The following is a 15,366-nucleotide window of genomic DNA, read 5'->3' as shown; positions in this document are numbered from 1 at the left end:
AGAGGGTCCTAGAATCAAGTCCCAGTGGATATCAAGGGCCCACTGTATAATATCCCAACTCCCATCATGGTGAACAAATTGTGGAAGTTGAAGTCCAAGAACCTTTGGATGACTTTAGTCCGCCATCCTATATTGTGCTGGTAATATACATTGTATTTTAAGAGTAAAGTAGGCAAAAAAAGACGTTCCTGCCACAAAGAGCTTACAATCTAAGAGTGTGTATTCCCTCAGGAATAACATCCAGAGATTTTCAGCCATAAAAACAGAGCCAAACAAGCAGGCAACATGCAGCCAGGTATTTCATCCAAATGATATAGATTAGGCTCACTGTAGTCACTTTTTCAACAGTACTTTTATAACACATTGTAAAAACATTCTCTAAACATTTTGCCCATAATGACTACCAGCAATGGAGAACTTTTATTGCAAACAGCAACAGTCTCCTTTCTGGTGTCCAGACCATTACTGAAGTCATCTATGTGTTAATTTGGTGCGATGTTGTTAAGAAAGGAATGGTTTTCATTCTGATTTTCCTCCCACTGTTCAGAAAACTGAAGGAGTTTAAGAAGACATTCAAAATGCTCAGCATACACACATAAGTGAAATATTTTAATGTCAGTTCATATTCATAAAAGTTACATTGTTTACATAGGGTTCATTTGTATATAATAAAATTTAATTTCAAATGAAAATGGGTTTTTCCTTTCCTTTTCTTTTTTTTGGCAAGCCTGTTAAACAAATTAACATATGCTTTGGATGTACAGCTTCAGAGGACGATAGTTCTTCAAAGTCTTCCACAAGAAAAATTGCCTTTTAACAACTACAGGGCCTTCATTTCTGAAGAATGAATCGCATTAACTTTGGTAGCTGAAATTCAGCTGTGGATGGTGCACAGATTGGGTCTTTAACAAATTAGGTTTCTCTAAACACAAACAAAAACCTGAAGTGATTTTTTTTTTTACTCATTGCATAGTGAACATGTAAACCTATTAGGGATCATTAAGCTAATATTATTAATGGTATAATATACTTTAGTGCTTAAGCCTTCCTAAAATGATGGATCAAATATTTTAGCAGGAGTGCAAAAAACCAGTACCCACTGGCATCCTAAAACATTAGTTAAGAAGTGCACTCTGTATCTTAATTTTTAAGCCATCAGGGTACAATCCAACAAAATTACTCCTTCGTTTCAGTGAGAAAAATGTAAACTGAAATTGGCTGGATCATGCCTTAATCCTTGATAGTGACTCACTATCTGTATCAATTGTACAAGGGCAAGGGAGGAGACAAAAAGGAAATACAAAGCAGGGAAAATACCCCAAACGTCATTTTACATTGTGCAATGGCCTCTTTTCATTTGTTCTACAAAACATGGGTGGGAGGGGAATGCATTGGTTGCATCATTTTTGTTTTGAAAAACATTAAATTAATTTCAACAGTTATGTCTGTATTAACTAGATTTGCATCAAGTAAAATGTTTATTAATGAAACTACTGTACAAGAAACATCAAAGCGAAATGCATCATACAGAAAAAGTACACTCTAGGTGACAGATGAAAAAGTGCATGCAGATTGCTTTAATTTTTTTTTTAAAGTCAGAAACAAATAATACTAAACTTGATCCCTACTACCTTGAATGTATGAGAATGTTCTTCTCTGAATTTACAAAAATGCATTTGAACATATATGACTAATACACATTGGCAAGCAGGATGAATGAATTCAATTTTTGGATCTTATTTTACAGGTATTTTTGCTTGACAAATGTGGGTTTAAATAAAATAAAAAGAAGAATCTTCTCAATTTGGACTGGGTAGTACTGCCAGGTTGCTCTGATGTCATACACAGCCTTCAGGTTTTTAGTGAGACACCGTCAAATAACATATGTTGTGTTAACATTCAGGAAATGACATTGAGTCTATTTTTTAAAAATTATTTTTGGCTCAATAAATTTTAAATGTATGGTTTATCATAACCTAATATTGTCTTTGTCTTCACTGCAGTGGATTTCCGATCAAACTTTTCCCCTTCTTTTAATACTTTAGGGAATTTTCAAACGTCGGGATGTTTGGCTGTAATGCCCCAAGATTTGTTCTCCCTGAAAGAAATCATAGTGACAATTTATTAAACTACAGAGCAACCTGGCTTTTAGGGGTTTATACTTTTAGATTGTGTTCAATATTCCTAACAACTAAATTGTGATGCATTTCACCATTATTAATTGTTATATTTTTCATGCAATTACTTCCGCTTCTAAATTATCTTGGGTCGGGAGGGGAGGTTGTTTTAAAAGAGTCCTGTCACCCTGACTATAAACACAAAAAGGCACAATCCAGCGTGGGTTAGTTGTGATCAGCTCCACTAAATGCAATGAAATGGGACTGAGTCATTAATACCTTAAGTTTTGTCTAACAATTTGGATTTGTGCCCCATAGGATGTGGAAGTAGGTCCCACTGATTTTCAGCGAAACATAAACTTCTGTGTAATTGGCTCCAGTCCATCTAAAGTTAGTTGCACTTACTTTCAGTGGGACGTAAGTCAGTCACAACTAACTTGTGCAATTACTTTAAATGAGACTTAAGCGCAACTAATGTTCACTGGATCAGAACCATAGTGTTTAGCATTACAACCAAAGGCAGGGTTGTAATATCAAATCAGTGGGGCATTACTTTTCTTCTTTTAAAACTAGAAATCTTAGATTGCACCATTTAAATGTAATATGAAGCAAAACTAAAAGTAAGTTCCTTTTTATAATTGTGATAAGACTATCATTAACATGTCCACCATCACACTCACACATGCAGTAAAACCAACGCAACACACTGCACTAGGTAAGACCCCAATGCTTTTCTTTGTTTAATAATAATAAATAAAACTCCTTCAATTCAAAATGGTTTATTCACACAAATTTAATAGGATATATCACAATTGTTTGGTCCATAAATATTTAGGGGAAATAGTTTCTATACAATGCATTTCTCAATAAAACAAAGAAACATGGACAAGTTTGCTAGACCACTTAACTGTACTATAAACACGAAGCTCAATATATAAGATTATTGAATTTATCAACTATATCCGAAAGAGTGCACAACTGCTTTCTATGACATGTTTGTCCCCTCTACCAGGATACACCATAAAAAGAGTTTCAGAAATAAGAGGTAAAACAGTACAAAACTAGTGAGGTGTCAAAAGGGCTTAAAACAGTTAATTTAACAAACAACACATATATATCCTGATTTTTTTTCCCACAAGCTTACTCCAAAGTTATAGCATAAGGCACATTGTAGAACTGAGTTATAATTAGTCTACTTAATAAAGTAGATCTATAGTACCATATAGTTGTTCTGTCAAAGAACAAAATTTTATAAGTATCAATATTTTTGTACCTGTAAAAATGTATTAATAAAGATCTCAGCCTTTCCAAGGTTGTTTGGTCTGGTTAGTGGTAAATGCCCATAAGTTTATAGAAACAGGAAAAAGTCCAAGGTTGGTACTTCAATCCAAAATATAGCAACTTAGAAGTAAATTCCACTTATGTCAATTGAACTTACTTTCCTCTAAACGTGCTTTAGGTCAGCAGCCTTAAGCGTTTTAGAAGATGATGACCACACTTGCTAAATATATAACGACAAAGACACATTTTCCTCTGTTACAGTGTTAACATCTCTTCCATTGTTTTTTTTTAAAAATAAGCTACTTTTCTGTGCTAATTTTCTAAAAACCCTGAGCAAAAGTTACAATAATGCACTTTAATGTGGGCAGTGAACTGTCAGCATGTATCCACACATTAGGAGACACCAGGAAAAAAAATCAATTCAAATGGTCACTTTTAAAGATCAAAAATAATTAAACAAAAATTAAACAAAAAAGAAAAATGTGGTCAAAGGGAAGTGAGGGGCAAAATACTTGTGCAAAAGTTATTTTTTAACAATCCACCCAAACCAAGATGTTGATGGATTTTTTTTGTTTCAGAAAGTGTCCCATATCTAGTGTTTTTTTTCTGGAATAAAGGATACAAATGAACATTCACCACTGCCCAGACCATTCAGACTTTTAGCTTAAATTAAAAAAATCAAATCAAATCAAACACTTGTAAATGTAAACTAGGAAAGGTATTTCAAATCAGCAATGCACCCACGAGGCTTTTGAGTTTGGTGGCTTCAGAGGTTTTTTGGATTTAAACTCCTAGTGTCATGGGGTATTTTAAAATGCATTTTCACTTTTCGTACAAGTGTATTTTAAAAGGAAAAAAATCTAGTAAGATGCCACAGTCAAACACGAACAGTTAACTATACTTACAGCACACTCTTATAGCTGTCTATTCCAAATTGAGTCCCACTGACTTCAGTGAGGCTTATATCCAAGTAAAAAGAGTCCAGTAGTCCCCCTTTAGCCACAGTTACCCACAGTCTAAAAACGTAAGAGGTGCAGAGTTCTGTACTTTCAGACATCTGCTAGGGGTCTTGTAATGTATCACCCACAGATAAGGGGGGACTGCTGATTATAGCTTTAAATCATTTGACTTAAATGGACCTCAGTATCTTACCTATATATGTTGACTGTAGCCAATGGATCTGTCCTTATACATTTGCAAGTACTTATTATAAATATATGAAGTTAGGAGTGGAAAGGGAACTGTTCAGCAAAGGTTATCATGTTCATCATCCCACCAAGACCAATAAAATAATACTTAATCACAACTATGGCAGTCCCATTTATTTTAATGGAACACATTCTGGTGCATGTTTACTTGGAAGCAAGCCCTACTGAAAGTTCAAAGTGGTCTGACTAGCAGGTAAGCACACAGCTGCAGGCATAGTCAAAGTTTACATTAGCTGGGTTGTGCCTTTTACTTTATTATTAATAAATTAAAATGGTTGACACCATTCTCAGGGGAGGAAATCTGAAGTATGCTCAAGACAGCAATGAGTAAAAGCGTTTAAATGTCTTAAAAATTATATTTTTCTTATTTCCATTTTTTCCCTGAAAATTATTTAAAATATCAAAAGTTGTCTTCAGAATGCACACAAGTTTTTTATAGCCAGAATTGTGTTTGTGACTTTACAAAAGATTCTTTTTTCCACCCTGGACATGCTCCAGCCAGTCCCACTGAGACTTGAAAGCATTTCACACATGATGGATTGTGCTTTTAATGGGGGGGGGACAATAACCCCAAAACAGAAAGGTTTTGACCTTCAATTATTTAGCTGAAATCTCCAAGCTACTTGACCCAGAGTAACCTCATTCATTTCAATGGAATTAATTCAAAGCCAGTATGTTGAGGACGGTGGCCATGTTAGGAGTACTGAGGCCTGGTGCCAAGCAATATTATCCTCAAATTGTGCATATGATGCTAGTCCTACTCACTGGCACCCTGGCTCTAAAGGTAATAGGTGGGATTCAGCCAGAGTTACACACTTTAAAGAAGAGACCTCTTTTCTTTTCTTTTTTCAGGGGAGAGAATTAGGTACACGTTTAGTCTTTCCTCTAAACAGGGCATTTACCTAGATTTTGCTCATTATTTGTTATGTGTTTCATTGGAAAAAATAATAAAAAGTGGGTCCTATATTTGTTTGCTCCAATGTAAGACCTACTCCTTTGAAAGGGATTATTCTGAAGAGCATGTCCCTAGCAACTGCAGGTGTTTGAAAGCAGAGATGGCCAACTTCCTTGTTCTCTAACACGGCTCTGTATTCCAGACAATAGTATATGTAGGGTTGCTAGAGGGCTCTTGTATCTTTAATGGCTGTGTAGAAGAAGGGATTTCAGCAGGTATTGCTTGCCATGCAACCAAAGAACATCTGCTGGATTACCTCTTCTGCACAATTAAAGGCACGTGAAACATCTCCAGCTTTCATTCTGACAATTTTAGTTTATAGGCCCAGAAGGCACTGGTGGCCAGTGGTTGAGTGGGGAACCTTCCTCATTTGGCAGTAAAATGCCCCCTTTTCTCAGACCATAAGCCACCCACACCAAAAAGGATGCAGACTGACAGGGCTTGACAGACCGTCCCGAAGGGGCAGCGGGATGCCACCCCTTTCCTAGCTGGATTGGGGCTGCGGCAACCTCACGCCATGGTCCTGATCCAGCCTTTCGAGGTCACAAAAAGGAGCCACACAAAGCAGCTCCTTTTTGCACCCCCAAAAGGGTGCCATAGCTGTGATGGCATGGCTATATAGCATTCCTTTGGCACTGCATCATATGGACGCAGCACCAGAGGAGCATCATGATGCCGCGTGCTGTGTGGGGTGGCATGTGGCATTATGGTGCCCTGAGGAGGAGTCAGGGGATGGGTCATCTGAACACAACGCCCTGACTGCCCCCAGGCTGGCCTTTGAGGCTGGTCTGTACAGGGCCTGACATCTTCCAAACCAGTCAGACTATATGGTAAAGCACCGTCTGACATTAATTGTTTTACAATTATGGATGGGCACAGAGAGATGTACTTGAAGCACCAGACACCTCCCCCCTCTCTCACACACACACACACACACTGAAAACAAATTGTTTTGCTTCCAAGGACATTTGTGAGCAAGCTTTCTCTTGGATCTTGTTTCAAATTTGTAGGGCCAGCAAGAGCAAATAATGCTCCAGAGAAATTGGAATCTGATCCTCAGGGTATCAGCCCTGGACTCCATCAAGCATGTATTTACTGAAATCTAACAGGCTCTGCACAGAAGATGGCTAATATGCAAAGAACTGATATGCAAATTCCTTTGGAATCACAACCCCATTCAGGTCACAGGTCCTTCATTTATTTATTTGTGCCTAACAATAATTGTGCAACCACTATTACAAACAAATACTGCTTTGTATGAACCGAAATTTTACAATCTTTTGTACACAGAGAAAATAAGGAACAAAACTAAAGTGTTTTAACAATGGAGTGAAAAAACTGAGGCTAAAATCCTTCTTATATAATATTTTAAGCAGTGAAATTGTCCATAGTATCTGATTATTATTTTTTTAAAAATCCCCAAACCCTGATTCTGAATCTGACTACATAAACCTAGACCAAAGAAATGGGACATTTGACATCATGATGTCAATGCATAGCCCATCTGTTTCCTCACCCCAAAGCACCTATATATGACCTATACACATGTCATGCCCACCTCCAAAATTGATAGTACTCCTGTGGTTGAGGATAATTACAATCCATTCCTTTAGCAGAACTTTAGGCCTCATATTTCTTCCAAATAGTAAGGAGATGGAGTGAGGGATCTCTCACTAAGCCAAACTGCTTGTCTAAATAATTCCTTGTCAACTGTCATCTAGATATCCTCTACTTTATATAATATCTAGATTTGTGGTGGCTATTTTTCTCTTTAGGATGGCATCACTTTCTGTGAATGACACATCAGTCCTGTAGCTTGATGTTGCTGTGATATGCTAACCTTATCCACTACCAGATCATTGGCAGTGGGATGCAAAGTAGGTTCTGTGAGCTGTAAATGACTCACAAAAGCAGGGAACCATTACTGAATAAAGAAGGAAGGAAAACACTGATGCATGTTCAGCAGTCACACACGTAATCCTGACTCACAAGCAAATATACACCTGGTGTCACGATTTTCACCATAGCAGCACCTGACTGCATTTCTATAAATGATTTAGGGGTCATTGCTAAGTCTGTGCCTCTAATCTTATTTACACAGAAGTGTCTCCACTGAACTTAATGACAGGGTTAGCCCTATAATTTAGCAGAGGGATGCCTAGAGTAGGACATTTTGAGATATGAACGTTTATGTATCACTGTCAGTGTGACAATATTTGTTTTCCTGCCTCAGATACCAAAACACTTTGTCCAGCTGTGCTCAGTGTGACTTTCGTAAAAGAACATGTGCCTTGAGTTTAATGTGCCAATGGTTTGAGGATAACAATCTGTGGCTTTCTTTGAAAACACAATTCTCTGCCTTCCATGCTAACCAATCCCACCCACATACTCCACAAAAAAAAAAAAATCTGGAAATAAGGAATATACAATTTTAAGAGGCACTTAATAGAATAAAACTTTCCCTATAGTTAGGCAGTCATATTTAAAAATTCTGAAGACAGTTGTAGCTTTATAGTAGAATTCTGTTACTGCAAACTCATTTGCCAAGTGGTTGCAGATTTTGTGGGTTTGTTTCTTTTTTTAAAAAAAAAAAAAGTCTTGCAAATAATATTAATAATAATAATAATAATAATAATATAATGAAAAAAGAAGAAGAGGAAGAAGAGGAAGAAGAAAAGAAGAATATTTTTTTTAAAAGTCAATTGTTAGAAAAGATTTGTTAAGGTAGTTTGTGAGGGGCTCCCGGAATCGTGGCTGTCCAAGTTAGAGGTCACTGATGACACTACAGTGATAGTGGGATTGGTCAGGTCTGTTAAAGTGGTCGCAGTGCCGGGTGGAGTGAGAGCGCCGCTGTCTGCTGAGGGCGGTGCCGGGAGCGACGTGCCATCAGCTTTATCAACACCCCCATTCTCCTGCCGCAAAAGGTTCCTTCTGAATTTGGCTCTTGCGTTTTGGAACCAAACCTGCAAACCAATCCCAATTGATTTCTTTACCAATGTTTGTCTTTGTTATTGACTGATTTTATGTCTTTTTTTTCTTTCTATTTTAATAACTTTTAAAAGTATATGGTGTATGTTTGGGCTTGGGGTTCTTTTTCTTTTCTTGTTTAGCAAATCATCAAAACCAATGGATTTTGAATTTCTAGCACCAGGAGACTTTTTTCAACATGAACCTGTTTGTCAAGGGACACTCACAAACTTGCTGTGCAGTCCCTGCATGTTTCAGAAGGTCCTAGGGCACAACCAACAGAGGCCACTATCTAAATCTATGGTGCCACTTCCCTGCCTTCTATGAACTGAGAATGTAATGCTCAGTTAAGGGTTGTGGGGAGCTAAAGGGGGGAGCCTTAATGAAACCCGTTAAGTCCCACCACTCAATCCTTAAAAGCAGTAGCTAAGAGGACCAGGTCCTTCCTATGCCCCACTCCTGAAATCCTACACTGTGACAATACACCCTCAGGCAACCAAACCCAACACTCTCCTATAACTCCATTCTGCAGGAGTAGTTTAATGATAGTGGGCAAGCATTCAGAAAAACTTCACTGCCAACATACCACTTTTTAAATATAGTCTGTGTGCCTTCTGTTTCAGCACTGCTTTGGTGAGGTCACTGTCTACCTTTTCACATTCATTCAAACCTCTTGTACTCAGTTTTGTTAAACATTAGGGAGTTAGCATATGAGAAACTATAGATAATTTAAGGTTTTATCCACTGTGATCTCTGAGGCCAGGATGGGTATTCATTCTCTTTTTTAAAAATAGGCAAATTCACAAAGAAATCACTTTTAAATTTCCTTGTTTGCATGGTGACCATAGGTATGTCCACACTGCAGAAATAAAGCAGTTTGACACCTTTTTAACTACCATGACTCTATCTTACAGGATCCTAGATTTGTAGTCTGGTGAGGCATCAGAGCTGTCTGACAGACCAGGCTGTATACCTCACTAAACTACAAATCCCAAGATTCCAAAGGATGGAGCCATGACAGTTAAAGTGGTGTCAAACTGCTTTATTTCTGCAGTGTAGCAGGTCTCCATTTATTTCAACTGTGTTATTCACTGTCACATCTGAGATTTATCACATCCCAGAGAATGATCCAAACTCAGAGAATGATCCAAATCCCACACTCCAGAGAATGATTCAAAGGAATATGGTACTGCATGTGAAAAATGACACATCAGAACTGGTTTTTGCATACAGAATCAGCAGTACTGTATGATATATCTGTTGCTGAAATGAACTAATTCAGGGTTAAGATGGAGGAATCAAATGTCCAAATGCTTGCATGGAAGTTAAAAAAACCCTCTGTGCATTGGAAAAACACCCTAACACGTCAGCAAGAAAACCAGTGTAGATCATTCTCCCCCACATTAGCTTTGTGCATGTGCACAATGGGTTTTTCCCCTTCCAGGACATCCTATCCCACCCTTACATTCTAAACTGGTACAAGACAGCCACAGATATAACATCTACAGTTGCTGATCATGGATAATACCGGTTACTTCAGTTTAATACACACCACCATAGTAATCTTTGGCTGTCAAAAATGGGGAACTTCAGAAATGAAAAATTACCTTGATCCAAACTCATCCTACACATAGCTGGAGTAGACAAAATATTGCATTTAACTAGGTGCCCAAATATTATTTGCCTTAAATCACCCAGAAGCAGAATCATTAACTATTTTAATTAGGAAGCTTATAGTTCTCCTGTCTTTATCAGAGCATCTCTCTACATTGGATGCTCCTTCAGAATTGGGAGCTCTAACCAATGGAGGAAGAGCATCATGCTAAACATGAACATTGCCTTGGTGCATTTGGATCATACAACCTGAGTATATAAATGGTTACCCCTTGGCCCTCTGGATATCTGTGAAGGACAATACTATATTAAGCTACCACAAGGGAGACTGAAGATCTTACATTAAGGAATATGCTCTTTTGTAGTGGGAAGAAGGGGTTAGGGGATTTGAAATTGAAGCTGCTTACCTGCAGAACTCTCTTAGTTAAGCCTGTCTTCTGGGCAAGCTGCTTGAGGTCCTTAGCATCTGGGTTGTGGTTAATGGCAAAATAGGACTTCATGGTACGGAGCTGGTGGTGTTTAAATGAAGTGCGCATGCGCTTGGTCTTCTGAGATGGGGGATAAGGCTGCTGGTCTCTGTCCAAATGGTCTGCCTCATTCTCATTACAACCTATTTGAAAAAGCATAAGAACAAGTGAAATGTTGGCAAAAGATGCTACATGATAATTTCAGATAAATAACATGGACTTTCCCCCCCAAAACAGACAATACAAAAAAGACTAACATATTTGTCTCCCCTTAGAGAGAACATGTATAATGCTATGGTGAATAGCATGCATTATTTTGTTGCTGTTGTTCTGTGTCTTCAAATTGTATCCCACTTATGCCAACCTTAAGGTGAACCTAACATGGTTTTCTGGGACTGAGAGTGTATGACTCGCCCAAGGTTACCCAATGGGTTTCCATGACTGAACAAGGAATCGGACCCTGATTTCAAACCACTATACCACTCTGGCTCTCACACCATTAGTATCCCCTTTAAAAGTATATCTGTTGGCACAACTTTGAGAGCCTATTTATACATGGTGCAAAATTAGATGTATCATCTTATGTAGCAGGTGGAGAGACTGCATTTTTGAATGCTCCATGTTGTTGCTTTTTAAAACAGCTCTTTCTGAATATGTTGTACTGTACATAGTAGAGATATTTTTAATATAGTTCTCTCCCTTGAGTTTTGCTTTCTTATATGCAGAGAGCCTTTCACAAGAGGAATCATTCAAAAGCATGACACTAGACCTTTTGCTGACTGAGGACAAGATGGTACCTTCCCATCCATTCCATGCACAACTAGATTGGCAAATGAATCTTACTTCAGCATTGGTGGCACAGTATTTTCTGATGCTAACAAGCAAGCTTGGGGCATTCAACAACCCACTGCTGCTTCCAATCCAGTCCCACAACATCTGCTGCCTGAGGCCGCTGTGTCACTCTGCCTGCCTGGGACATGCACACTCCACCTATTTAATGCTGGGTCCAAAGACAGAAATTTTACCACTTTATTTACCATTAGCCCTCCATGGAAAGCTCAACAACTGGGTGTCTGATGTTTAAACTGGAGTGCAGAATGACTGTTTCCTGTCTGAAACATTTCTATTCCCTGATATCGCATCTGCTAAGGGATGTGCTATTCCAACAAGCCTGCCAGGTTTCACTCCTTTGGTGTTATTTTTAAAACAAGCTTCTTCCCTGGGGGTAAGGGAGAGCTTTGCTGTGTGTTCCCAAGGAAGCCTTTAAAATCTTGCTCATCGTATTTTATTTTTTTAAATTTTATTTTGAAATTCCACTTACTGAAATCAGCCAACTGCAGCCCAAGCCACACAGGATGCAAGGGCCTCCCAAGAGCCACCTTTGCTATGCGCTGCCATTAGGAGGGGGTGGTTTACAGCCGTGCTAAAAATGCGTCAGAGACAGACTAAAATATTTTGCTCCCTGGCGTACAGAATAAAATTACACCCTTTGCCCACCCAGGTGAAGAAACACAGCGCCCAAAGACAGGCATGACTTATTGGTATGTGAGGCGGAAAATAAGCTTCTCTCCCAGGGGCTGGAAAACTCCCAGAATCCCCCCAACATGTTGCTTTTCCCCCATTCCCGAAAGGAGAAATACAGTACAAACAAAGTAAACACTACAGTTGACCATCATTTCATGATACTTTAAATCTACTTCTTGAGGCAGCTGCCTCACTTTACTTTACGGTAAGCGCCGGAGTTGCCAGAGTGAAGGCCGGAAAGGTTGTGGAGAAGAGGGAATTTCTTTAGGCATTGCTAGTTGCCTGATTGTGTGACAAGCAACACCTGCTGAAATTCCCTCTTCTGCACAACCATTAAAAGTAAAGCGGTCCTCTCTAGTTTTCACCCTGGCAACCTTAGTAGGGGCAGCACTGGACAGGCAGAGGTAACCAGTACCTGGCTTACAAGCTTGCCACTTTGACAGCCATCCGAAATGGATTTCCTCACAAGACGAATGCCAAATCAATATCTGAACATAATTTAGTTACATGAGGTACAACCTCACTTATTTAGTTACATGAGGTAACAGCCCACTTACACTTATGAATAATGATTAACACTGACACAATGCTCGCAACATCTGTTCACCTGCCCCTGAAATTTCACTTAAAGCAAAGGAAACTCCACACCGTAGGGTCCTAAGGTTAACTCAGGACCTTATCACACACATTATTTTCCCCATTATGGGAACAGGAAGGGGACTCCCGGGGCCGCGCACAACCAGAAAAAATGGATATTATCACACAGCAAATTGTCCTCAAAATAGCCCCATTCCATTCTGCGGCACCAAGCCATCCCCATTCAGTGCTGAGGGGTGCCATTTTGCTCGGTCAGAAAACTTCTGACCCAAACATTTAATGCTCCTCAGCACTGAATGGGGAGACAGCTTGGTGTCACAGAACGGAACAGGGCCACTTTGAGGACAATTTGCTGTGCAATAAAATCCATTTTTCCCCCGGTTGCGCGCAGGCCTGAGAGTCCCCTTCACATTCCCATAACAGGGAAAATAATGTGTGCAATAAGCTTCTCAGTCTCAGCAAGCAGACCTCTGTCCTGCTTCTCCCTTTAGCAATGGCAGACTCTCCTTCCCTTCATCTCAGAAAGAGAGGGAAGGGGGCTCACAAACTCAATCTTGCAATCAAACAAGGGAGAAAAGGCCTCAGCTCTTGCCTCCACTGCATCTGTCCTCCTCCTTCATAACTTCCAGTTTGACACCGCTTTCACTGCCATGGTGCTCAATGCTATGGAATTCTGGGATTTGTAGTTTTGTGAGATATTTAGCCTCTCTCTGTCTGCAAACTCTACAGATCTCAAGATGGAGCCATGCCAGTTAAAGTAGGATCTAACTGCATTAACTGTGCAGTGCAGTAGCTCCGAGACATCAAGAGGACAGAATCAGTGGTGAGCTACAGGAGGGGTAAGACTGCGCGCTTAGTCATTATCAACAGCTTTTGTTTAGCAATTTGCATGTAAACTCCATCCTGTCAGAGAACTGCAGATATGACTTCTTTGCTTCTGGCAACTAAAAGCCTTGCTTGTCAGACTGTAATGCTCATTTCTTCCCTGTTTCCCCACAAATGCACACACACAAGTCAAGGTGTATAGAATTCAAAGGCAGCCAAGTTACTTTAACATCTAAGACAGAAAATCCCACCAGCTCCTCTCCCCATCCCTGACGGTAAAAATGCAAGAATTAAAGAACCAGCAATTCACTGCCCCTGTCATGACAGCCTTGGTCTGCTTCCCAAAGTGACCACCTTTCTGGGCTCTAATGGCCCTGAAGAGACTCAGTGCTTCATGCCAGTATAATTTATAGATAGTGAGGGCTGTGAAACTTTGCATCATGCCCAGCCACCATTCAGGACTGGTCCTATCAAGCAGATTTGTCTCATACAGGAATGTGTTGGAAGAAAGAGCTCCATGCCACATGTGTCTCCTAAACTTGGCTTCTGGCTTCAGTGGTGAGGGAAGATACTCTCTCAAATCCAGTCTGCCCAGCTAGGTACATGGAATGGGGAGCAGCGCCATCTTGATATTTGTATCAGGCTACCAAATTGCTTTAGCCAACGCTGCCTCCACCAAAGATAAGTACCTGCCTTCTGCTGTTCTTCAATACAGTACTGTCTGTGCTGAGGTTCACTGGGTTTTCAATGAGAGTGACTTTCTGCTATACCATCTTGAATACACCTACCCTTGTCTGACTTCCATAGGTGAAAGTGCTGTTTTCCTACTATTAGGCCAAGGGTTCCCATCTTGGAGTGCCCACACTCCCAGGGGGTACGAGATGGAATTTCAGGGGGTGCGACAAACTGTGGCTTGTGCCCTTGAGTGATAAGACCTCACTCATATTTTTCTGAATAAATTAGAATCTAATTGCTCAATTTAAATTTGCATTTTTATGCGCTGAGTTAGTTCCATTTGTTCACCCACAGAATTGTACGTGGTTCAATTTGTGGTTTAAAATTAGAAATTAGACTTCATCTTCAAACATGCTATACGTTTTGTAGGGGGTGCAAACATTCTTCAAACATTTCCTAGGGGTGTGGGGTATCGAAAAGCTTGGGAACCATTGTATTAGGCCATCAGGAAATGGCACTGTAAAGCTTAACATGTTAACACAAGACAGAATCCATGCTCATGTGCAGGAAGACTCCACCTTTCTAGCTAATCTCTGCTGGAAAAAGGAATAGACACAGTGAATGAAATCTTCTCTAAAGATGCCAGCCACAGATGCTAGCGAAACATGAGGAATAAACTCTTATAGAATATGGCCACATAGCCCAAAAAATCCACAAAGAACTATAGAAATCAGTGGGTGTTATGTCCACCTCATCTCAAACATTAAGCCCCACATATGGCATGGAGCAAGCAAAAGCCAAAGGGTTGTGCCTGTGGCTCAGTAATTGCAGGCCTTATGTGCTATGGCAGTGTGTGAACCAGTTTTACCCTCTAAAGTTCAGAATCGCTAGATTGCTGTAGACTGACATTGTATACAAAGCCAGCCGCAGCATCATGGAACTTGAAAGAGGAGCCTTGAGAGGATTAGGTCTCTGGGAAAAACAGTATATTGCAAAACCATTGCCTCATGGGGTTTTAAGCCAATACTGATGCTGCAGCTGTAGTTGCGAAGCTAAAAATGAGCCAGTTACCTAGAGAAATAACACATCTTCTAACACCCTGATCCTATTATGTGGAAAGAATCCCAGCAGAGATC

General features: G+C 39.7%; 1 protein-coding gene across 5 annotated transcripts in view; it reads right to left on the bottom strand.

Annotated features, from left to right (window-relative positions):
* Positions 1-314: 314 nt before the first annotated feature.
* Positions 315-15,366, bottom strand: part of LHX9 (LIM homeobox 9) — a 50,999-nt gene continuing 35,947 nt past the window's right edge. For 3 of the 5 annotated variants that reach the window (XM_042464968.1, XM_042464969.1, XM_042464967.1), the window contains 2 exons: positions 10,550-10,752; positions 8,231-8,524 (listed from right to left, as the gene is read on the bottom strand). In XM_042464968.1, the coding sequence (XP_042320902.1) occupies positions 8,267-8,524; positions 10,550-10,752 (461 nt within the window). In that variant the 3' untranslated portion in view covers positions 8,231-8,266. Of the gene's footprint in view, positions 2,099-8,230; positions 8,525-10,549; positions 10,753-15,366 lie in introns of those variants that run through there. The other 2 variants (XM_042464971.1, XM_042464970.1) reach the window with 2 other exon arrangements.

This window comes from Sceloporus undulatus, chromosome 4 (genome assembly GCF_019175285.1).
Source record: "Sceloporus undulatus isolate JIND9_A2432 ecotype Alabama chromosome 4, SceUnd_v1.1, whole genome shotgun sequence".
Classification (NCBI taxonomy): Eukaryota; Metazoa; Chordata; class Lepidosauria; order Squamata; family Phrynosomatidae; genus Sceloporus; species Sceloporus undulatus.
Note: the sequence above shows the minus strand (reverse complement) of the source record. Positions and strands in the feature narration are given on the sequence as shown.